This window comes from Ictalurus furcatus, chromosome 2, assembly GCF_023375685.1.
Source record: "Ictalurus furcatus strain D&B chromosome 2, Billie_1.0, whole genome shotgun sequence".
Classification (NCBI taxonomy): Eukaryota; Metazoa; Chordata; class Actinopteri; order Siluriformes; family Ictaluridae; genus Ictalurus; species Ictalurus furcatus.
This window is the reverse complement of record NC_071256.1, coordinates 15,850,287-15,875,983: the sequence shown is the minus strand read 5'-3', so window position 1 is coordinate 15,875,983 and position 25,697 is coordinate 15,850,287. Positions and strand designations below refer to the sequence as shown.

The following is a 25,697-nucleotide window of genomic DNA, read 5'->3' as shown; positions in this document are numbered from 1 at the left end:
TAAGTTACAGGACAAAAAGAAAGAGATGGACGGATTGCAACAGTGAGCATTCTCTATAGTTACAGTAGAAATGTAGAGGTGTGTTTAGCTGGTCTATTAAAGAAAAATCTTGCTAGTTTATTCACAGAGTTGGACAATAAACAGCTCTCTGTTGCTGAGTGAAATGTGTTTCTTTAATAATGTGAATTATTACAATGTGCATGGCCCTCCCTTGTACATGAGAACTCATCACTTATGCAGTCAGCACCACTGTGGTTTGGTTGTTTTGTCTGAGTAAATATTTTTCTCACGCATACTTTCACGGCTTATAAACATCTCACAAAAGCAAGGTCATTTTGGTCTCATCACAATCACAAAAGTTGGACTGTGGTATAGGACCATGGTGTTGATGTTATATCACTGTTTATATCTATTCCAGATATGAAAATTATACTGTCTGAGGTAACCAGGGACAGACTAGTTCATTCTGTTCATCTCTGGGCAGCAAAATATCAGTTTAGACCTACTCACACTGTTAGTTTCTTAGGCTGTTGTCTCTAACAAAATGTCTCCACTATAATAAAACAGCTATAAATTAGCAGTACAAGTGAGTTGATCAGGATATATTCCCTTTATTTTATGTTTGCATGACACACGGTGATATGGTCACATTGTTTAGTGGATTTATTTACACAAATCTACAATTATAATATAGTGACATCTGTGAATATAATGTGAGATGCTTTATATCAGCTCCAACTGTCATTATAATATCAGTTTAATCCTGCACAATCACAAACTTTACTTTCTTTTTTCCCCCTAATGTATTCCCAGTAAATGCATAAGAATACAAAGAAACTCAATTTAAACTGTGAAAGTGAGTGACACCGTAACATGCTAATTATAAAATCAGCCCTAACTCTATACATATACTCTATACAGTTTTAGCTTTACAAACACAAACACTTAGATTGGCCAATCAGTAAGAAAGAAAAATACTGACACAGGGTGACACTACTTGTTCTTTATTACTTTATAATGCTTTTGTATATTTGTTGTACTTATATTATATTATAGTTCTTTTATAGTACAAAATGCAATATTCTTTGTACTTTGTACCCTGTACATGGAAAGCTTTATGGATGCTGATTTCTGGACTGTTTCTGGACTCCACACATGGATCCTCTAAATACTGCCAAGTCTCTACTGTCACAAAACTCATTGCATATTGTCTTAAGTAGACTGATTTAATAATAGAAGTGAATAATGAACTGAATCATTATTAAGAGTCATGAATAAGTAAGAACTGTATTTTAGAATAATAAAAATAAAGCTTGAGAGAAACAACTCTAAAAACTAGTAATTGGTTCATCAAGAAATCTGCAGGAATCATGAAACTGGTTTAGGCTTTGAAAAGTTGATGTGGATTGAGGAATTAAAATAGTTTTCTCTGTTCCTCATCTGTTATTGATGGTTATATTTTTCTGGTGGTTCAGGGTGGATGAATTAATGGGATGGAGGAGACCAACTGCTTGGGACTGCTTCTTCTGTTCCTAATCCATGTTTACAGAGCTTCCTGAACTGTGGAAGGAAATGACACTCAGGTGATCACTGCACATGGACGCTTTAGACCTTACATATGGACTCTGGTGATGTGCACATTTTCCATGTCTTACTATCGGTTATTATCTGTTGCCTATAGATTCTGGTGTAGATATAAAATGCTCCCACAAACAGCGACAGCAGGATGATGACTTCAAAGAGCCACACAGATGCAAACACCATGAGGCCTGAAAGAGAGAGAGAGAGAGAGAGAGAGAGAGAGAGAGAGAGAGAGAGAGAGTCTGTGTCCTGTTACCCTGCCACATGTTGGTATCTTGAATAAAACATAATCACATGGGAGTACTTAGTGTCTGCTATTTAACATAATTGCCCTATTTTACTGTATCTAGAAACACTGCGATCTGGAATTTGAGCCAAATAGAAGTTTTGAGGAGAAGTATCTTAGGGGTGGGAATTAGCACGAATACATGAATACAAGAACATCAGAAAAATAGAGGAACTGAGAGACTTACCATTATTAGATTGTGTGGAAGTGGTCACTACAGAAAAAGACAAAAAAAAAATCATACAGTTGTTCTCATTAATTTACACACACCTAGCAGAATCGACAACATGTAAAAAAAAAATATATATATATATATATATATATATATATATATATATATATATATATATATATACATATATATATATATATATATACATATATATATATATATATATATATATATATATATATATATATATATAATGATAAATTTAATGAGAGATCATAAAAATGGCATTTTGTTGTTTATTTAGTGCTGCCCTGAATAAGCTATTTCACATAACCGATGTTTACATGTAGTCCAAAAGACACAATAATAACTGAATGTACACAAATAAACCAGTTCAAAAGTTTTCATACACTTGATTCTTAATACTGTGTGTTGTTACCTGGATGATCAGCGACAATGTTTTAATGTTTCTTAATAGTTCTTCGTGAGTCACTTGCAGATGTGGGTAGTAACGTGCTATATGTAGGCCTAGTTTGTTACATTTACTTGAGTAACTTTTTGAAAAAAATAAATAACTTTTAAGAGTAGGTTTAACTGCCCATATTTATGCTCTTACTCAAGTTAATTTTTAATCACAGAAATGTGCTTTTACATTCGATGGCATTTCTTCGAATCTGTTAAATGTGAATGAATATGTGTAGTTTTAATAATCTGTTTATTTCACTTATAATGAGGTCACGAGTCTTGCGATACGCTGTAGTGATCTGAATGCGTCCACAACAACCGCTCTTTTTTTTTTTTTTTAGAGGCACACACACACGCGCGCAGGCACTCTCTCTCTCTCTCTCTCTCTCTCTCTCTCTCTCTCTCTCTCTATATATATATATATATATATATATATATATATATATATATATATATATATATACACACTTTTTTTTGTGTTTGTACCATAGTCCGTTCTTTTCTCTGTTGATTGTTTAAATGCAGATGCTGACAGTTTGTGTTGGTAACATGTTGAGGAAATAAAGACAGTCAACCGTTGGGAAAATGTTTTTGTGTTGAAAATGACAGGATCTGTGGACATGCTGCTTGATCTTGAATGCAGGTTTTATATAATATAAACAGATTTTCAGGGAGAGGTGTGACTTACATTTCTCCATGTAGTCTGAGATTCAGGATTTTGCCTTCATTTTAATCAGATCCGAAGTAACTAGTAAATTGTCACTTGTCTTCTCATTGGATACTTTATTACTCAAATTCAAGGCCTTGATGCTCGCCTACAAGACCTTGTCTGGAAGAGCACCCTCCTACCTCAACTCTCTCCTGAAGGCTTACATCCCCTACTACATTAGTAGTACCTACTCAGAGTGGCTCAAGGTCCCTTTCCAGAACCTTCACACTAACCTTCCCTCAGTGGTGGAATGAACTTCCAACCTCAATCCGGACCACAGAATCTGTTACTATCTTCAAAAAACAGCTAAAGACCCACCTCTTCCATGAACACCTAACTAAAAAAAATAATTAAAAAAAAAAAACATCTGGCACTTACACCTATACTCTGCGCACTTTGCTTCTTCTGGAACTCAATTAAAGATCTTGTATGGTAGCACTACTTGTATTGTTCTCTGCTTGATATATTACATTGCTTGTATTTTCTCATTTGTAAAAGCGTCTGCTAAATGAATAAATGTGAATGTAATGTAATGTACTCTGACACATGTAATTATTAATGTTATTACTTTTACTGTTACTTGAGTAATTATTTTTATAAGTAGTTTTACTTGTACTTGAGTAAAAAATTTGGATGTATGTATTTTTATTCAGTTACATCCCTACTATGAACAATACATTGTTGTGGATAATGGTTTTTTTTATGTTTTTTTTTTCTTTCTTTCTTTCTTTTTAGGCCAGAAGCCTCAATAAACCTTATCTGTATTTACAACCTATTGTATTCTTTTTTCTGTGTATAATTATTAGAACTCTAATTCAATTTTTATTTGTTTGTATTAGGAAACTTTGTTTCTTCAAATCATTGATTAAAAACGGACAGAATTACCGGAACATGGGTGGAGTTCAATGGTCTTGCGGTCATGGCTGACGTGGTTTTCTACATTGCAGGTAATGTTTCCTTGATGGTTTTTATCCAACAGGAAAGTGCTGTGCGCGTTTCCCAGCTGTGTAAGAGTGCTTAGATTAGCAGTCCAGATGAAGCGTTGAAGGTTGTCTCCATCAGCAGAACAGTGCACTTTCGTGACCTCAGCAGACAAACAACTGTACCACACCTTCACTGAGGACACCATAGCTGCAGATTACAGATAAACACCCCAAGATAAATTACTATGGTGGCCCATGAACGCCAAACATAATAAACCAAAAACACAACCGTAAATCAGAAAATGCAACAGGAAAAGCAACAAGATAACAGCAAAAAAGTTCAGATATCACAAAATGAAATCCTTATTGAACATCACATGCTTATTGATTTTTGTACACGGTGTATGACTATCACAAGGAAAAAAATTGCACTTTTTTCCTGTTATTTAGTTGGCCTAGTAAAAATGATTTAATGGCAAGTTAATTATGTTATAGTGAGAAGAAACTCTTTCTCCTGGATAACCTGACTTCCTTTAAGTGGCTTTTTAGGCTACGCATATAATGACAGCATATCTAAAATAATATTGTATAAATGCCCTTGATGAAAATAAACACTGTTACGACTCGAGAGTCGTATATCTTGTTTGGTGTGTTGTCTAGTGATGTGTCGTCCATGAACGATTCATTCATTTTGAATGAATCTTTAATATGACTCGGAACAACGAGTTGTCTCAGAGAATGATTCGTTCATTTTTGACCGCGCATGCGCTGCAACATTGACATAGGTTCTGTACAGGAAACAGAAATGATTAGTTCAACTCTCGAGTCTTCGGGTTCGAGTCATTTGTTCTTCCGGTGACCGCTGCATAGGCAATGTACCACGCAATACCGGAAACGGGATCTTGTAAATACTTGTTGATTTGTTTTGTATTATCACATGTAAATACTTATCATTCATATTTAATACAGTGCTAAAAATGATCCTGAAACCTTTCTCGTTCTTCATGTCCCACACATCATGCTTAAATAGTGGTGGTTTCCTCTATTCCCAGCTTAAATTTATTTACTTTACTTTGTACAAAAAATATATGTAATGTCCCTTATACCCTTGGACATAAAAGGAAGGACATAACACAAATAAAAGCATCAGTAGATTAATTTAGAATCATATTTCTTTTTATTGTAATCATTCTCAAGCTCTCTGTTATCCAGCATCATTCAGACTGAAGAATGCTGTAGCCAATCAGCATCTAGTACTGTATGTAATTTTTAATAAGGCCCGCCTACATACACTGAAGATAGAAATGACCTTGGTCAGATAATATTTTTGGGGGATAAACTGCATCTATAATATCTTTTAAACTGCAGTAATAAAGATATAAAATAATAATTTCAAGGTTTTTGTCTCCTAGCAACCACCACATTATCTGAAAATTTGCAACAAAATCATGTCATACATCCCTAAAAACTTGTTTCCTGATAGGTGTCCATTTATATGTTTTTAAATGTGCTAATTTGCACAAATAAATGTAATTTAAAAAATACAATGAAATATTTAAAAGAACATGAACAATCAAGTGGTGATGATTAATCTGTTTTTTTTTTGTGTTTGTTTGTTTGTTTTTGTTTGTTTTTTTAGATAATCACATTCACCTGTAGTGTCTTGCCTTGAATGTGCATTGTAAATCTACAAAAACGTTTGGTCATGATTTTTTTTTTGTAGTAGTACTAGTAAAAGAGTTCCCCCGTACTTTTGGTGCACATTGGCATAGACATCCTACTTTACAAGTAAAACTTAAAAATGTGTTAGAGTATAGAATGAAATGTCATATTTTGTACATTTATCAAATAACTTGTAAATGTTGTGGTGTGACGTGATTAGAGGTTGTGTGGTCCTACCTTCTATGTTCAGCTGGAGAGTATAACTGCCTTTATTAGTCCCGTTTGCATCAAAGATGTCTAAAGTGTATGTTCCAGAGTCGTTCCTCTCTGCACTGGTTAGTATCATAGTTTTATTATCTTTAACAAACTGCCATCTTGGGTGATTTGGTTTTGGTGGGTTACTTTGGTTTTTTCTATATTTTAAAATGAAATGAGTGGTAGATGTCTTGTCAATGACAATTCTCACTAAATCTACAGACAACATGATCCTGAAACAGCAAACCTGCAGAGGAAGAAAAACAAGATCATTGTCTCATTATTCTAGCACACTGAAACATATCTCTGATCCACTTAAATGACTAAATGTATATCAGGAGAGATGGATTCGGTACTCTACTGTTTTCAGTAAACATCTGAACAAGGAAATAAGTGCACATATTTGGTAATAATCACAAAGAAGCAACCTAAAATTTGTGTGCGTTTTCTTTTTCTCCAAACCGATTACTTACCTTTTTTGATTGCTTCTGCCCCTGGTTCTGCCAGTCTTTCAGTGTATGCCTATAGGTCAGTGCTTCAAGCAGTCAGGTAGAGCTTTCTTTTTCAAATAAAATCAGAGCTTGTGTGTGTTCTTACAGCATTTCTCAACTGTTACTGTCTGTGTTTTGTTACTTTTGTTCAAGTTGGTATCATGAGTAAATCACATGGGAGTACTTAGTGTCTTCTATAATAGTGCTCTATTTCATTATTTTTGAAGCACTGCCATTTTTGATGCGCTTTAGTCAGTATGTAATCGTTAGTCTCAGGGAGAAAATGAGTAAATAGACTTATAAAGAAATTAAGGAACTGTGAGACTTATCATCATTAGACTGTGTAACTGATTACTGCATTAGAAGGCATTGCAGTACTTTGAAATGTGTTTCAGTGGCCTTGTTCACTGATTACACTTTAGTCTCTTTGTAGTCTTGTTTGTGTTTTCACAGTATTTCTGAGCTGTTACAGATCCCTGTCTGTTTTTTTGTTTGCCTACCATCAGTTCAAGTTAGTATCATGAGTAAAACCCATTCATATGGGACTACTTAGTGTATGCTATAATATTACTGCTGTATTTAATTTTTTTTAGAAGCACTGGCATTTTTGCTTTGCTTAATCCATTGGACATTACCACATACAGACATATAAAAACATCAGAAAAATGCAGGAACTGAGACTCTTACCATTAGGAAACTGTGCAAAAGTCGGTGCTACAGTAGTAGGTTCTGAAAAATAAAATAAAAAATAAAAGCATATGCTTTATATGCTATTTTCAGGCACTGCAATATTAGTTATTAAAATTACTGCAATACTGCAATATAATTATAATTATATAATTATAACTAAGTGTGAGTAAGTTTTGACTTATGCTGAATTTGCTTATTTTATTTGTTGTTAAATCTGTTTCTCTCTCCCAGCTTCAAAAAACACATACTAGAAATGTAACTGAATAACGACACAAACATATACTGATACAAACACTGTTAATATTGTTTTATTTTCCTTTTTTTTTTTTTTTTTTAGAAAGTCCGTGAGAAAGGTTCACAGGACATCAGGTTGAGAATAGAGAGGTGACTCGACTTGACTAACACATTAGACACAAAAAATGTTGCATGATTTACTTCCATGCAGTCACAAGCAAAAGGTCTGATGAAGCTAGGTGTTAGTTTACTAGTTTATTTTGGGAAATAGAACCAAGTTCATTGGAAAATATCACAGGCTGGTTCAATCAAAAATATTAACTGTGCAATTAGGATTTGTTTTTGTACTTCATACTCTAGTTGAGACCAAATATGAACTTGAGTGATGTAGGTGAGGTTGAGGACCTTTCAGCACCAGAATTCATACATCGTGCGGACACTGCTACCATTTCTATCTCTATCTATTTCTTATGTGTTTAGGGACTGAGCTTAACTTTAATTCATTCATTCATCCATGCATTCATTCATTCTCAGTAAGTTTTATCCAGCTATTTGACTGCTTTTGCCTCTGTATTCACAGATTGCTACACTGTTGTTCCTCAAATCTTTATTTTAAAAAGACAGACTCACCAGGACATGGGTGGACTTCAGTGGTTTTGTGGTTACGGCTGATGTGATTTTCTGAATGGCAGGTGACACTTCCATGATGGCATTTATTCAGTATGACAGTGCTGGTCCCGTTCTCCAGTTGAGGGCGTGTGTTTAAATCAGAATTCCAGTTGAAGCGGAGGTTGTCTCCATCAGCAGAACAGTAAACTTGTATGACTCCAGGGAACAAGCAGCTGTACCACATTTTCACTGAGGACACCTCAGCTGCAGATTAGAGATAAACACCTCAGGATGAATTACTACAGAGGCGCATTAGTACTAAACACATTATCAAACCAAAAATGCAACAGCAAATCATAAACAGCAACATTGATAAAGCTAATTAATAATGTGTGTGTTTGTGGGTGTGTGCTCATGTCATTATGATATACATTCAATCAACTTCATAAACCTTAGAAACAACATTAACATGAGTTTACATGAGTCGCTTTTAGAATACTCCTGTCATGTTCCTGTTTTACATGTTATAGAACGTAATTAGATTAACAGCCCGCGTCATTACGTCACCGCGCCACGCCGTCCACCGTCCCTCCAGAATTTCACGTATCAACATACAGTTCGTCTTCGTTATGGTACCGTATACAGTTTTGTGCGTTTTTATTCAAATTTTTTACGAACGCTTTAAGTGCAGTTAATTATTTGTCGTGCTATACGTGCAAATAGACAACTGCCCGAAGCCATGGGCTGCGTCCCAAATCGCGTAATTACCGTCTATATAGTAGCCGAGATACATGTATTTTTCCCCACTACAGGCCTATAGTAGGCAAGTATGCGATTTGGGACGCGGCCGAACTCTCTTGTTCGCCGTAAAACGTAAAACTGCCATGTGTGATCGTGTCCTGTCGCAAAATGCGGTGAAAACTCTCACGACGTTCATAATGTGATTAAGGTGTTTACATGTCTGTAATACACGTCCATAATGCGACTAAAACAGGAGTACTTCACCTGTCTTAATTCGATTAGAGCTTAATTCGAGTATGACCTTAGATTAGATTAAAGTAAGTAAAAATTGCTGTTTACATGGTAGTTTCTTAATCAAAGTATGGTCCTAATCGGATTAAGAGTGGATTATTGTTGTCCATGTGAACGCAGCTTATGTTTCAGCCTTAAAGCCAGCAATTTAGTGGGTTGTTCTCCATTAAAATAGTAGTTTTGTTTAGTGCAGTGAACCACACATTCTGTCCTTTTTTAATAAAATCGCCTTGTAGTCAGATCTTAGATTTCCCAAGGTCCTGCTTTTCCATTCAGTAAAAGTTTTTTTTCAGATCTCCTTCCAATACTTTAATCTGGTCCTGAAGATGAAATAATTATTTTACTCTGCATTTATTAGCAAATGAAGCAAAAATAAATACAGTTTCCTCTCAAAAAACATTTCATTGCTTCCCATAAAATTTCCGGATTAACAGCTGAACTAGCATTCTCAGAGAGAAATAGTGTCAAATTTGTACATAGATATTTGACAAAGTCTTCATCCAATAGCAGGGATGTATTCAAGCGCCATCTCATTGCCCTTTGGGTAAAACAGGGGGAAACAAGTTACAGAGTACAGAAGAATAGTCTGAAATCACCATGGGTAAAATATCAATATGATTTATGCACTGAATAAGGTACCTCTAGATTATAATATAATCTATCCTAGAAAATGTCTTATGCCGTGAAGAATAAAAGGTACAGTCCCTACAATGCTCATTTTTCATCCTCCAGATATCACACAAGTCATTATGTGCAATAAGGTCATTGGGTGACTGTGAATCCAGATCCCCATGTATGGTTGAAGAGGATCTAGCAATTAAAGGATTAATCACTGTATTAGTATCCATACCAACAACCAGGTGGTAGTCCATGAAGCTAAGGAGAAGTTTGGTAAGTGATGATAAAAAATCTGCGGCATATTTATTTGGAGCATAAACTGAGACGAAGGCAATTTTTAAAGTATTCTATGATCCCGAAGCACATGTAAACCATCCATGTTCATCACCTTCCGATTTCTCTACACCTTATGACTTTATGTGTTTTCTCTGCTCGGATAGCTATCTGATTGTGAAAAGACCAGGTGTAAATGCCTTCCGAAACGCATTTGAGATTGCTCAAACCACATCAGGAGGTGGTCTGGGACGCATTCCAGAAGAAACTGGATAAGTCTAAATGCACCTGGTTGTTGAAACCACATACATCAGTGCTTTTCTCCTCCCAAAGGGAAGTAAGTCACTCACTTTAGCTGCGCCAGAAGCAAAAACAACTTATACATTATAGCCTGACAGAGATGAGTGTGCCTCCTCAATAAATTGCTTTTCAGGCTGACACAAAGATGATCGAAGGTCCGGCACCCCATTCAAAAACTGGATAGCCAGTCTTGTTTCGTAAAAGAAGCCAGCACTACATTTTCCCGCCAGTGTTGAGTCCGAGCTTTCATCCAGGGATCTTGCTGGGTTTTAAAGTTTAAGTACTGCCGACAGCGAAAATGCTGCACATAATAAAGGTTGTTTAACATTGTTTAATGAAGTGCTGCCTTTTTTGCGTAAGCGTTGTAGCAAGCATTTTCGTTTTCTTTTCAACTTCATTTGCAAACCCAAAAAGAGCAAAATAACGCCATTTCAGTTCAGCAGAAATGTGTATTTGCATTTTGTGTGGGAATAGAAGATCGGATTCATATCCATTTAGCTGAAACGCATTATGTGCCCTAGTGTAAATGGAACTGTTTTAACAAATCAGATAGCTATCAGAGAAAACGCATGAAGTGACCAGGTGTAAACAGACCCCATTAGAAACAGAAATCTTCTGTTCTGAAGTATACCAACTCCTCTCGAAGCGCAAGTAAGATGAGGAGGCTATGAGTTTAAAGTGCCTATCCTGGCACCAAGTAACATCAGAGGCCCTAAAATGGGATTCTTGTATTAAAGCTATGTCAGCACACTTACGATGTAAATAATCTAGCTTTTTTTCCTTTATATGGGAGAGTTCAAAGCATGAGGACTTGTCCTTATAGAGAAATAACTTCTCTTGCCGTTCTTCCAGGTGAGACTTGCTATCTACCGCATCCTTTTTAATATCCCGCACAGTGGCTTGCATTTACAGTAGTCATATCTGTCGCTGAACAATTTGACACCTTTTTCCAGTGAATCAAGCCGTGTAGAAATCGTTAGTATTTCCTCGTGAACGATTGCCGGCATAGTGAACTTTATGGCACTCAATTGTTTCTGTAGCATCTCAGCAATGGCGTCGTGAAGGTGCTCATCCTCTTTAGGCCTTTTCTTGGAGGGAGAATGTAGTACTTCCTGTTTGGTTGCCATCTTTGAAATCTATCAAATGGAAGAACTGCTAAAAACTCTGCTCAAACTTTAGCAGGGATAGTTAAAGAAGAGAAATGGGAAAGAAAAAGAAAGTGAAGCCCTGAAACTCTAAGCATCCATCACCGTCCGCCACGCATACGTATCCCTTCATTCCTTTCTTTAATTAAAAAAGATATTATAGAGGATTTTCCCAAAATGTTTATTATTCTTAGTTTTACAATAGATTTTACCCTTAAAAATTTAATAAAATTAATATTTTTTTATAAGAAGGCATGGTCCTTAATTTTTTAAGATTTAAATTCTAATATCAAAAGCCTAGATTTTATTGTTAAGTACGTACATTTCTGCATATTTAATTAGATGAAGCCTAATTTGCAAAAATAAATGATGTTTTTAAAAAGGTTCAAATATTGTAAAAAAAAAAAAAAATCTTGAGAGCGACTACAGTGTGAACAAATGCGTATAGTTTATATATTTATGAAATAACTTGTAGTCGTTTTATGTGTGATGTGATTAGAGGTTGTGTGGTCCTACCTTCAATGTACAGTTGGAGAGTATAACTGCCTTTATTATTCCCGTTTGCATCAAAGGTTTCTAAATAGTATGTTCCAGAGTCGCTCCTCTCTGCACTGGTTAGTATCAAAGTTTTTTCATCATTAACAAACTGCCATCTTGGGTGATTTGGTTTTGGTGGGTTACTTTGGGTTTTTCTATATCTTAAAATTAAACGATCGGTAGATGTCTTGTCTGTGATCTTTAGTTCAAACCCATCCTCCAGGGGCATTTTCAGGTGCAGTCGTTGTCCCAGAGCTACATAACACTGACAACTCTCATTAAATCTACAGACAACAGGATCCTGAAACAGCAAACCTGCAGAGGAAGAAAAAAATCAGGAACATTCTTAATATCATTACACACCTTGTTATATTCTAATAAATGGCACTCCATAATGACACACACACAGCTGGATTCAATAAAGAAAAGAAAGTGGGAATAATTGCACATATTTAGTGAAAGAAGAAGTGTGGGTGTGCGTCAGTATGTGTGTGTGTGTGTGTGTGTGTGTGTGTGTGTGTGTGTGTGTGGTTCTTAGGCTTTGTGGGGTTTTTTTTGTTTGTTTGTTTTAACGTTTGTTGTCAAACATCATTTGATTGATGAAGACATTCACAGAAAAAAAATATTTTGCACTTTTGAAGTTTTTTTCACTTTTGAAGCTATAAATTAACAACAAATGTGAGTAGATTAGATTTTTTTATGCAGCATTTCATGTTTGCGTGACACTCGTGAAATGGTGACATTGTTTAATGGATTTATTTACACAAATCTACAATTTTGTATTGTAGACATACTGTATGTGAATATAATGTGAGAGGCTTTATACCGGATCCAGCTGTCATTATAATATCAGTTTAATCCTGCACAATTACATACTTCACATTCTTTTTTCCTAATGTATTCCCAGCAAGGTGCTGATTTCTGGACTGTTTCTGGACTCCACACATGGATCCTCAAAATACTGCCAAGTCTCCAGTGTCACAAAAGTCATCATATAATGTCTTAAGGAGACTGATTTAATAATAGAAGTGAATAATGAACTTAATCATTATTAAGAGTCATGCATAAATAAGAACTGCATTTTAGAATATTAAAAATAAAGATTATGAGAAACAACTGTAAAAATTGGTTCATCAAGAAATCTGCAGGGATCATGGGGCTGGTTTAGTTTTTGAATGTGGACTGAGTTATTACATTTGATTCCTCTGTTACCCATCTGTAATTGATAGTTATATTTTTCTAGTGGTTCAGGGTGGATGAATTTATGTGATGGAGGAGAGCAACCATGGACTACTTCTTCTGTTCCAAATCCAGGTTTACAAAGCTTCCTGCTCTGTGGAAGGAAATGACACTCAGGTGATCACTGCATTGACATCATCACCATGGAAGCTTTAAACATTACATTTTCTTGCTGTGATATATATATATATTAGTCCCAATGAGGCGCGCTTCAGCCTTAGTCACTGGGAAGGCCTGTATGGTTCTGGTTGTGTTAGGCATGTTGGCAAGGCTGAAGGATTAGCGGTAATCCTATGAGCACCTTTGTGTTAATAATAAAAATAAAATTAAGAAGTATAATAAACAACACCTCCGTGAACTCTGATTTGGACTTCAATGTGCAGTTTTTTCTGCAGTAGGCCTATAGGAAGATATTTGGCATAAATGTGCATAATAATTAGTAAACAAATCATTTTTTCTATGTAATGCCCACAAATATTTTTTTTGTTCATTTAGATGCACACAATGCAGCGTGTTTTTAATTTGAAAAAAATATCTATTTTTATTGTCTTTAAAAAAGATTAATTTAAACAGATGAGCTGCAGCTCCTAATTTCTCACCACTAGATGGCACCAAGAACACAACGCCTTTTACAGAAACTTCTCAAACATCTGTGCTGAAGACATGTAACGTGGCACATTGTGATGTCAAACTCTTAAATATATTCTAACTGGCTCGTTGGTCTAGGGGTATGATTCTCGCTTAGGGTGCGAGAGGTCCCGGGTTCAAATCCCGGACGAGCCCAAACTTTTCCAAATATTTAATATAAATTTCATCATAAGTCTAGAATTTTAGCATTCAACCAGGCTGAACATTTGCAAACAACAAGGCTGGTTTGCAAACAAATGTGTGTACATGTGTGTGTGTGCGTGATTCCTAGGCAGAGTCCAGAGGAAGGTTCTGGAAGCTTTGGGTGAGGAGAAGCAATAACATCTAACCCAAAGTCTAGTTGCACGGGGTGGCAGGGAGCCACTGTTCCGCCCCCAGGAGACATTCCGGGGTTATAGGAGAGTTGTTGAACGGTGTTACCTGGATGATGACCCTGCAGCTGACCTTTGCCATATGGAACCAGTGGCACTGAGCATGCATTAACGGTGCCAGTGAGGTGCGCTACAGCCTTAGTCACTGGGAAGGCCTGTATGGTTCTGGTTGTGTTAGTCATGTTGGCAAGGCTGAAGGATGAGCGGTAATCCCACCGGTGGAGGTTTGGCAGGCAGTAATTCCATAGCAGGTCAACATCTACCTTTGTAATTAATATTTTAAGTATTAATGCATACTTTCAGTTCAGCATATTCAATAGATTTCAGTAGAAGGTGATTTAACAGTGTAATACTTAAGTGGTGCAACCAGGTTATCATTAGTTTTTTCTTTGTCTATTTTTTCCTAAAACGTTTCTATTTGTTTTTCACTCAAATTGTGTTGGTTGCTATATCCCATAAAATGTAGAGAAAGATCTGAGATTTATCTTGGTTTTGTTTTTTATATCACCTATATATAGGTATATATTATATCACATATATTACAATGTGAGTATTTATAAAGCACTACAGTGATGCTGGTGATGTATTTTACAGTCATCATTATGTATAACAAATTTCATCTATAGATCAGTCTCTACACAGAGGGGAACCACTTTTCTCAGAAAGGTTTTTTTTTTAAAGGTCTTTATACTATCCAAATCTTTTCTCTGTTCTTCTTCAAGCTGAGGCAGTTTTTGAGCAACTCCTCTGCACTTTCAGTGTCACAGCTCTCCACACTGAACAACTGTTTATAAAAAATCTCTTGCCATCCTCTTTATTTCTGCAGGATTTGATGTAATGGATCCATCTGAAAGACTCAAATGGCACATCATTTTGTTGGACATTTTTCTTTACAGGATTAAAAAAAAGAGGGTACTGGGAGCATCCATATTAGGCTTGCTTTGTTACCGGTGTTTGGCCGCACACTGATTACATCACTTGCCCACCGGTGCACCACCCCACTATCGTTTTGACTTTTTATAGTAATAAAAATAATTTAGTTCAGTTAGAGAAATTGAATTTACATTTCAAAAACTCTTTTAAAATCATTTCCACAAAAGCATTGTTGGCATGTTTGTAACAACTGCATCAAAGCATTACATTATTTTTAGAATATTAGAAATAAAGCATAACAGAAGCAACTCTAAAAAAAATAGCACTTGGTTCCTCAATGAATCTGCAGGAATGTTGTTTTTGTTTAAAAAAAAATAAAAAAAAATAAAAAAAAGCAAAGTCCAGATGTGGATTGAGGAATTAAATTTATGTTCTCTGTTAGCCATCTGTTATTGATGGTTGTATTTTCTCATGTTTCAGTCTGAATTAGACACAGAGTGATGGTTGCTTGTATAGAGGAGATCTGCTTCTTCTGTTCCTAATCCAGGTTTACAGAGCTTCCTGAACTGTGGAAGGAAATGATACGCAGGTGATCACTGCACTTACATCACCATGGAAGCTTTAGACCTTTAGACATTACATTTTCTAACTGCTCATGTTCTTCTGTCTTTACATGTTAGCACATACTCTATAGTTGAATATGGACTTTGGTAATGTGTTAATTTTCCAAGCTGTTAAGTATTAAAGTCTTACTCTCAGGTGTCTTCTGTTTCCTGTAGATTCTGGGGTAGATGTACGCTCCCACTAACAGAGACAGCAGGATGATGACTTGAAAGATCCACACAGACAAAAACACCACCATGAAACCTGAGAGAGAGAGAGAGAGAGAATGAATGAATGAATGAATGAATGAATGAATGAAAGAAAGAGGGACAGACAGACAGAGGAAGGAAGGTGAGTTGTTCAAGTGGTTAGTACAGAGCCCCTGTAGTGTCAGGTAAGAAAAAAAAAATACAGCCATGTGTAAACCGTGCCCTCAGTTTTGTAAAGCGTACGCATCGCGTTAAAGTTGGGTTTATATTGGACATTCGCTGTACATTCGAGCTTCTATCTTCTATTTCTCAAGACATAAACACACAAAAAGGACATAATGTGTATTGTTTTAATGATGTGTATTGAGTGGACATAGAACCAATACAACTGAATATATTTTCAATTTTTCTCCCGTTAAAGCACGCGGAAGTCAATGTTTGGGAAATGCAGGTCATCAGGGCTTTATAGTAATGGAGTGAGTAAGGGACCGTCTACAAACTGCATTACCTGGGCAACTGAATAAGATTCTACCAAGTTAGATAGTCGTCTACTTCACAGGATATCTAACTTATAGCAGTGTTAGGATACTGTATGGATAAAGAATTAGTTTTTTTATAGCATATATATTATTAATGATATACCTTTTTATTACACATATAAACTTATTGTGCCATGTAAAAATCTTATACAGTTGCCCATGTCATGCACTTTTTTAGATGGTCCCTTACTGACTCTATTACTATAAAGCACTGATGATCTGACAAATATGACCAGTTGCACATAGTCTAATAATGGTAGGTCTTTCAGGTCCAGTAAGGAACTTACTTGCAGTAAGAAAACTCTCTAACGGTTAGAGAGTTTTCTTACTGCAAGTAAGTTCCTTACTGGAACTGAAAGACCTACCATTATTAGACTATGTGCAACTGGTCATATTAATCAGATCATGTAGTAAAAGCAGCACTGACCACCTTGGCTATTCTGAAGATTTGTAAAAAATCTGCATAACACCATGTTATATAGATATAGAACCATACAAGTAGGTAAACAACCTGTCCACTTTAATAGGAACACATGTACACCTGCACATTCATGCAAATATCTAATCAGTCAATCATGTGGCAGCAGCACACTACATAAAGTCATGCAGATACAGGTCAAAAACTTCAGTTAATGTTCACATCAAACATCAGAATGGGGAAAAGGTGTGACTTTAACTGTAGCATGGTTGTTGAGTATTTCAGAAACTACTGATCGCCTGGGATTTTCACACACAACAGTCTCTAGAGTTTATACAGACCAGCACATCTGGTACCAACAACCATGTCATGGTTAAAGTCACAGAGATAACACTTTTTCTTCAATCTGAATGAAGGATGGGGATGGAGAGTGTAAGTAAGAACCATTGTACAGTAGTGTTCATGACATCATCAGCAAATGATACTTTTCAGGAATATATCTTTTGTGTTAAAACACGAAAGCTCAAGAGTTGAAGATGAAAAGAAAGAAAGGAATGACAATTTACATTTTAAAGAAACCTGAAGTATCTTTCACAGGATTGTACAAATCAATGTTAGCTAGCTAGCCAACATGCTATAAAGTGAGTGTGGCTTCTCCGTGATCTATTTCCACTAGTGGACTTCAAATATTTTTTACAAATTTGAGAGACTATAGTGTGAACAAATGCATATATTTTATGTATTTATTAAATAACTTCTCGTAGTGTGATGTGTGATGTGATTTCAGGTTGTGTGGTCCTACCTTCAATGTTCACCTGGAGAGTATAACTGCCTTTAAATCATAAGTATCTAAAGTTTGCATCATAAGTATCTAAAGTGTATATTCCAGGGTCGCACCTCTGTGCACTGGTTAGTATCATAGTTTTATCATCATTGCCATCTTGGGGAAGTTGGTTTTGGAGGGTTACTTTCGGTGTTTCTTAAAATTCTTAAAATGAAACGAGTGGTAGATGTCTTGTCTATGATCTTTAGTTTAAACCCATCCTCCAGGGGCATTTGCAGGTGCAGTCGATTGCAGGTGCAGTCATTGTCCCAGAGCTACATAACACTGACTACTCTCATTAAATCTACAGACAACAGGATCCTGAAACAGCAAACCTGCAGAGGAACATTCTTAACATTATTACACACCTCTTTAAACTGTGCTACAGTTTTCAATAAAGAAAAGAAAGTGGTAATAAGTGCACATATTTGATGAAAATCATTAAGAAGCAACCTAAAGAGAGAGAGAGAGAGAGAGAGAGAGAGAGTCATTTACATATTTGTTGGATTTTATTCTGAACAATGGCAGAAAAACATGTTGTGCGTGTGTTTTCTTGATTAAATGATAAATAAGTTATATTTCAACAAACTGTGTAAGTCTTTTTCTGAAGATTGTGTTCAGAATGAAATTTTGTTACCCAATATTATCCAAAGTGTATATTTATAATCATATGTTGTTATATATATATATATATATATATATATATATATATATATATATATATATATATATATATATATAATTATATGATGTACAATCCCAATTCCTAAACAGTTGAGATGCTGAGTAATATGTAAATAAAAACAGAATGCAATGATTTGCAAATTGTCATGTATCAGGAAATTCTGGACTCAAGTTTCCATCAGCCACTGCACTGCACTACATGTCACATGACCACCTGCACCTCATTCACATTCTGTTAATGAGCACTCTTGTGTATATATAGTCATTGTCTGCACTGTTTCTCTGTCTTTCGTTGTCTTAGACTACCCTGTTCCATGTTCCCATGTTTTGTTTCATGCCACAGTATTTTGCCTAGTTGTCTTAGTGTCTATGTTTTGTTGTTTGTTTATATAATAAATGTTATCTAACTGCGATTGCTTCCGAGCCCATCCTTGATTCGTGATACAAATCTCATAAACCCATATGCTATTTACAAAAGAACATAGACAACATATCAAATGATTAAACTTAGGAAATGTACCATTTTCAGAAAAAAATAAGGTAATTTTGAATTTGATGGCCGCAACACGTCTCAAAAAAGTTGGGATGGGGCAACTGCTGGAGGAATATTTTGCAACTAATTAAAAATTGGCAACAGGTCAGAAACATGATTGGGTATAAAATGAGTATCTTAGAGAGGCAGTCTCTCAGAAGTAAAGATGGGCAGAGGTTCACCAATCTGATAACTGTATCTACAAATTGTTGAATAATTTCAGAATAATGTTCTTCAACATAAGTCTCATCATCTACAGTACATAATATCATCAAAAGATTCTGAGAATCTGGAGAAATCTCTGTGCGCAAGGGACAAGGGTGAAAATCAATATTGCCTGTCTGTGATCTTCAGGCTCTCAGGTGGAACTGCATTAAAAACAGGCATGATTCTGCAATGGAAATCACTGCATGGGCTCAGAAACACCTCTGGAACTCACTGTCTGTGAACACAGTTCGCGGTGCCATCCACAAATGCTGGTTAAAGCTCTATCATGCAAAGAAGAAGCCATATGTGAACATGATCCAGAAACGCCGCTGTCTTCTTTGGGCCAAAGCTCATTTAAAATGGACTGAGGCAAAGTGGAAAACTGTTCTGTGGTCAGACAAACCAAAATTTGAAATTCTTTTTGGAAACCATGGATGCCACGTCCTCTAAACTAAAGAGGACTAAAGAGGAGAGGGACCATCCGGTTTTTTTTATCAGCGCTCAGTTCAAAAGCCTGGATCTCTGATAGTATGGGGGTGCATTAGTGCCTATGGAATGGGTAGCTTGCACATCTGGAAAGGCATCAATGCTGAAAGTTATATACAGGTTTTAGAGCAACATATGCTTCCATCCAGACAACATCTTTTTCAGGGAAGGCCTTGCATATTTCAGCAAGACAGTGCTAAACCACATACTGCATCTATTACAACAGCATGGCTTCATGGTAGAAGAGTCCTTTCACCAATTGAAAACATTTGGTGCATCATGAAATGAAAAATGAGATGTGTTGCTGACATCAAATTAAAAATTTCCTTATTTTTCCCTTACAATTGTACATTTCCTCAGTTTAAACATTTGATATGTTTCTATGTTCTATTGTGAATAAAATATGAGTTTATGAGACTTGAAAATCATTGCATTCTGTTTTTATTTACATTTTACACAGCATCCCAACTTTTTTGGGATTGGGGTTGTATGCTAAATGACGCATTTAAAATAGATGAAGCAACATTCGCATAAACACACAAAAATCCCCAAAAAATTATATATTGCATATTTTTATCAAATCACCCATGCCTAAATTGCACTGTTAAAACTGCACTTTCTTTAGACTCTTTTAAAGCTACATGTTAACACTGATGATGGAAAAGAAATGCCTGCACAGGGTTAAGCAGTAGGCCAATTGTGCACATCAACATGTAATTTTTAAATACATATTAGACCATTTAGTGCCAGTGGAAGTCCTATTATCCTTGGGTGTTATGTTTTTTTTCTAAAACATTATTTTATTGATGAAGTTTTTGTACTGCAGGAAGTGCTCATTAAAAGACGACTGATTTACTGATATCTGGTTTCACTTGTTTAGCCTACATTTATTCTATTTGTCATTCCATAAAGCATAAACTGTACAACTGTACATGTTATAAATAAATGAATTGTGCATTTTGAGAGGATAAAACCTACCCATGGCAGCTTTTGTGAAAATCAGCAGGATTTCAAAGATGACCTGTAATTCTCATTTTGTCCAGAGAACAGTTCTCTCTGTACTTGTTAGAGATCTTGGTCGTGTGTGATCTCAAGATGAGCAAGATGAATCTCCTTTTACAGTACTAATAATGCTTTACTGAGAAGTAGAGGAAGTTTCAAAGTTACTTTTATAACTGGTTACCTGTATTCTAAGTTACTAGAAAGAAAGAAAGAAAGAAAGAAAGAAAGAGTGTGTTTAGCCGGTCTGTTAAAGAAAGTCTTGCTAGTTTATCCATAGAGCTGATCAATAAACAGCTCTCTGTTGCTGAGCGAAATGTGTTTCTATATTAATGTAAAGTATTTAAATGTATACTGCCTAGCTTCTTTGAATTGTAAGTGAGAACTCATCGCTTGTGTGGTCAACACCCCTGTGGTATGGTTGTCTTAACTGACAAAATATTTTTCTCACACATACTTTCATGGTCTATAAATGTCACACAACAACTAAGTCATTTTGGTCTCATCATAGTCAGAAAAGCTGTACCGTGGTATAAGACCATGGTGTCTGATGCATGTTCAAAACAATGTTACTGTGAATGGAAACTTTTCATACATACAGTGCATATGGAAAGCATTCACAGCGCTTCACTTTTTCCACATTTCGTTATGTTACAGCCTTATTCCAAAATGGATTAAATTCATTATTTTCCTCAAAATTCTACAAACAATACCCCATAATGACAACGTGAAAGAAGTTTGTTTGAAATCTTTGCAAATTTATTACAAATAAAAAAACAAAAAAAAGCACATGTACATAAGTATTCACAGCCTTTGCTCAAGACTTTATTGAAGCACCTTTGGCACCAATTACAGCCTCAAGTCTTTTTGAGTATAATGCTACAAGCTTGGCACACCTATTTTTGGGCATTTTCTCCAATTCTTTTTTGCAGGACCTCTTAACCTCGATCAGGTTGGATGGGGAGCGTCGGTGCACAGCCATTGTCAGATCTCTCCAGAGATGTTCAATCAGGTTCAAGTCTGGGCTCTGGCTGGGCCACTCAAGTACATTCACAGAGTTGTCCTGTAGCCACTCCTTTGTTATCTTGGCTGTGTGCTTAGGGTCGTTGTCTTGTTGGAAGTGCAACCACAGTGGCATACTCCATGTCCTTGTCCTGAGCTTGTGCTGGATCACAAGACAACACCACACAAAGAAATCAGTGATGATCTCGGTTTTGCTTTAAAATAATATGTACTAATGTACATAGCATTAAGCGGGCCACATGTATGAACAATCATTATCAATAAGCAAAACAATTATAGCATATTTTATAAGAGACTATAAAGACTTACATTTGAACAGTTTATTAAATTAACTGAAATTACACATTTATTAATAATAATAATTATTATTATTATTATTATTATTGTTATTATTATTATTATTATTATTATTATTATTATTATTATTTAGTGAATAATAAATTCCACACAGCAGCAGCTCCAGAAAGAAATGTGGAAATTAACTAAAACAACAACAGGATCATTGAATCATTGAGTTGAACTTGAGAATCACATTGGTTCTATTTGTGAATGAATCATTCAGACTGGATTTATCAACAGGATTCTCCAATTCATTGAAATGAACTGACTCAAACAAACAAACGACTCACTCACGAATCGGACATCATAACACTTCTCTCATAAACTCACTCAGGACAATTAAAGCAGATTTATATGATTACATTAAATTTCGATGAATTCCTCACAGAAAGCTGTTGCAAGGCTTTGTAAAACTTGAATATATACAAAGAATATATAAAACACTGGACTAGTTTTATTGTTGCCTGGTGCTTTTCCGTCCTTTTTGAAGCTTGATGCTCTATTACCATTGCTCGATTGCGTGGAAAAACATACATTCTTGGAAATATTGTGTTCCAACTTCCAAGGATAAACATCGGGGTGAGTAACTGAGAATTTCTATTTTGTGTTAATTATAACAGCTTCAGAGTCATAGCACAAAACAGGGAACATAAATCACCTTATTATTTATTTATTTATTTTTTAACTGGGTGACTAGCTGTCTTCCCCGTCTTGCTCTCCCTTCTTTTTCATGTTTTCTTTATTATTTTGGTATTCCGATTTTGTCTGCGCCATCTTTTGCCATCTACCTGATGGATGTAATGACTCACAACTGTGAAGTGCCGCGTTTCTGAGTAATCCGCAAATGTCTTAAGGGGACTGTGCACTTGGCACAGTCTGAGGGTATTGATTATAGTGTGCTTCTTAATAGATTATTGTGCAAAGAGGCCATTTAAATACCAAAATCATACAGGAAAGTATGGGGTTCTGTTGGGCCCCCTGTCTGACCAGGGCCCTTAGATCTAATCAGACATGATTAAGTATTATAGCTCAGGGGTTCCAAAACTTTCCCAGGGCAAGGCCCCCCAAATGGCATTAACATTTGACCGAGGCCCCCCTTTTGTCTTTAAAACACATTAAAAATACAGACTTCTGAATATATCCCCCTTTTTTATTTTTTATTTATTAATAATTACATCTTAACATTACATTAGGAATTGATTGTGTGTGTGGTTGTCTGAGAGTGAGAATTTATTTTTCACACCAAATTGTTGAGGCCCCCCGGGCGCCCCCTGGCAGCCCCCACTTTGAAAACCACTGTTATAGCTGCACAACCAACAACACTAATAACATTTTAAAATGTTCCTGTCATGGATATCCCTAAGGAACGCTGGATTTCAGTTCCCAGCAGTCACTGCACCACTGTCACATGACCACCTGCACTTGATTCTCATTCATGTTAACGAGCACTTGTGTGTGTGTATATATAGTCACAGTTTGCACTGTACTCTTTGTCTTGCTTTAATTGTCTTTTGTTGCTGACATTTCTGTCTTTGTTAATGTTTATTCTTTGCCTTAGCATTTTGTCACAAGGTCATAGTGTGTTTTTGTGTTTTGTTTTGGTCTTTATTAAAACTTAAAATTTGCACTTCCATCTGTCTCCAGTTTGAAATCGAGACAGTTCCATTTTTAAAGAGCACAACATTAAACAGTTTCAGATTTCAAATTTCCTCATTGTAGTATGCCTCCATACTGATAATCCAATCCCTAACCTATTTTGTGTGTACTAAAGTGTATTAAATCCATGAAACGTGTTTGGATTAATGAAGTACATATGATTAAAGTGTGTTAAAGTCTTACATGTAGTTGGTCTTGTCTCTCTCTTGTTCGTGGGTAAATGGGTGATTTCCGCGTACACAAGCTCCTTGCCGTCCTGAGAAGGGGCTGTCAACAAAACACACCCACACATCTATTAAACTCCATAGAGTCACTGAGAAACACACTCACCATCCACTTTATTAGAAACTCCTGTACACCTGCCACATGATTAGCAATTATCCAATCAGCTAATCATGTGGCACAACGCATAAGATCATGCAGATACAGGATACTGAGCTTCAGTTAACATTCACATCAAAAAATAAAAATGTGATTTCAGTGAGGAGTTTTTTTTTTTTTTGCTTGTTTTTTTTTTTTTTTTTTGCCAGATAGGGTGACTTAAATTTCAGAACCTGTTTATTTTCCTACAGTGTGATTTCAAAAAATGTGACTTTGACCATAGTATGTCTGTTAGTGCTAGACTAACAACGGTTAGAGTATTTCACACCATTTTGTGCCAACTCTAGAGATTTCTGTGTGTGAAAACTACAGGAGATCAGCAGTTTTTGAATTACTCAAACTCAAACAACAACCATGCCATGGTCACTGAGAATTTTTTCCCCCATTCTGATGTCAGTTCATTTCTGAAGATTAACTGAAACTCTTGTCCCGTTTCTAGAGGATTCTATGCATTGTCCTGCTGCCACATGATTGGCTGGTTGGACAAGTGTTCCTAATAAAAAGTGACCAGTGAGGGTACATCATGTCATTAATCTTCTCGCATCTAAAACGTTAAGCCATGTAAAAAAATATAAATAATGATAAAATACATTTTAAAAAGTGTAAACTTCTGACCTTTTTTCCATAGGCCTAGTCTCTTGTATATGTAGAAGGCTAAGACCAATAGTACAATGAGAAGCACACAAACCAAGTTCAGGATAATCAGAGTGAAATCTACAAGAAGATTGAAAACAAAAACATTTCAGTCATTTAAGGTAGGGTTAGATTTCAAGGAGTAAAGAAAAATTCAAGCCATGACATTAACAACAATGACGCTGCCAGTAATAATGAAAACAAATAGAATTGTATAATATTTTGTTTGTTTTTTATTATATATAATTTTACCATGTTTTATTATATGGCAATTCCTATCTGATTCAGTAACGCATGACTTTCTCTGACCTTATCTATTAACCATGAGGTCGCCTTTTCATTGTGGAAGCAAGTGAAGTATCACTAATATATATACTAATGACAAGTTCTACATAGAAATAAATGCAAATATATAAAAATGTTCAGAGTTGCCACTTTATGGGCAACACTGGAAGGATTTGTTTTGTTTGTTTGTATAAACAGAAGTGGAATAAAACAGTAAAAATGGCGGCACCGTAAGCACGGTCTGTGAATTCTGACTCGGATGGTTCATAATTAGTCACAACTTTTGTTTTTGTTTAATCTCTCTTTAAGTTACTAAGACAAAAATGTGCTATAAAAAAGTACTTCCATAAATGTTTTTTTAAAACTGTTCTCTTACAGAAAACTTAGCACTATATCAACTATTATACATTTTTCTTGTTTAAATTTATTTTTTGCTGAGTGTCTGCCATACATGTTCCCGTGAATTAGGCATTACTATAGAAATGATAACACATTAGAACAATTGCATTAATATAAACCTGTGATTTCAATGACAGTCAGCACTACTGTCAGAGCTGTTGCTATAGAAAAGACGTTCTGACCAATTAGATTAGAGAATTCAGCAGAATTCATTCATTCATAGAGAATTGAAATAGACTAATGTTAAAGTGCGTTCTAAAACTATGTGATTAGAGGTTGTGTGGTCCTACCTTCAATGTACAGCTGGAGAGTATAACTGCCTTTATGATTCCCGTTTGCGTCAAAGGTTTCTAAAGTGTATGTTCCAG

At 35.6% G+C, this 25,697-nt stretch overlaps 1 protein-coding gene and 1 non-coding gene across 6 annotated transcripts; one reads left to right on the top strand and one right to left on the bottom strand.

The window, feature by feature from the left end:
* Window positions 1-344: 344 nt before the first annotated feature.
* On the bottom strand, window positions 345-25,656 carry LOC128623319 (uncharacterized). 5 transcript variants are annotated; one of them, XM_053650333.1, is made up of 8 exons: window positions 8,557-8,938; window positions 8,099-8,341; window positions 7,232-7,273; window positions 6,036-6,300; window positions 4,099-4,344; window positions 2,055-2,081; window positions 1,656-1,769; window positions 345-1,560 (listed from the first exon to the last, which is right to left on the bottom strand). In XM_053650333.1, the coding sequence occupies exons 3-8, from the start codon at window positions 7,232-7,234 to the stop codon at window positions 1,544-1,546; spliced, it is 672 nt and encodes a 223-aa protein (XP_053506308.1). In that variant the 5' UTR covers window positions 7,235-7,273; window positions 8,099-8,341; window positions 8,557-8,938; the 3' UTR covers window positions 345-1,543. The 5 variants fall into 5 exon arrangements, with proteins under 5 accessions (XP_053506308.1, XP_053506299.1, XP_053506291.1 ...); XM_053650324.1 differs by lacking the exon at window positions 8,557-8,938 and adding an exon at window positions 25,620-25,656 and having other exon boundaries at window positions 345-1,769; XM_053650316.1 differs by lacking the exon at window positions 8,557-8,938 and adding an exon at window positions 11,962-12,510 and having other exon boundaries at window positions 345-1,769.
* Window positions 13,933-14,004, top strand: trnap-agg (transfer RNA proline (anticodon AGG)). The gene has a single exon. It is a non-coding gene; the product is annotated as a tRNA-Pro (tRNA).
* Window positions 25,657-25,697: the final 41 nt, after the last annotated feature.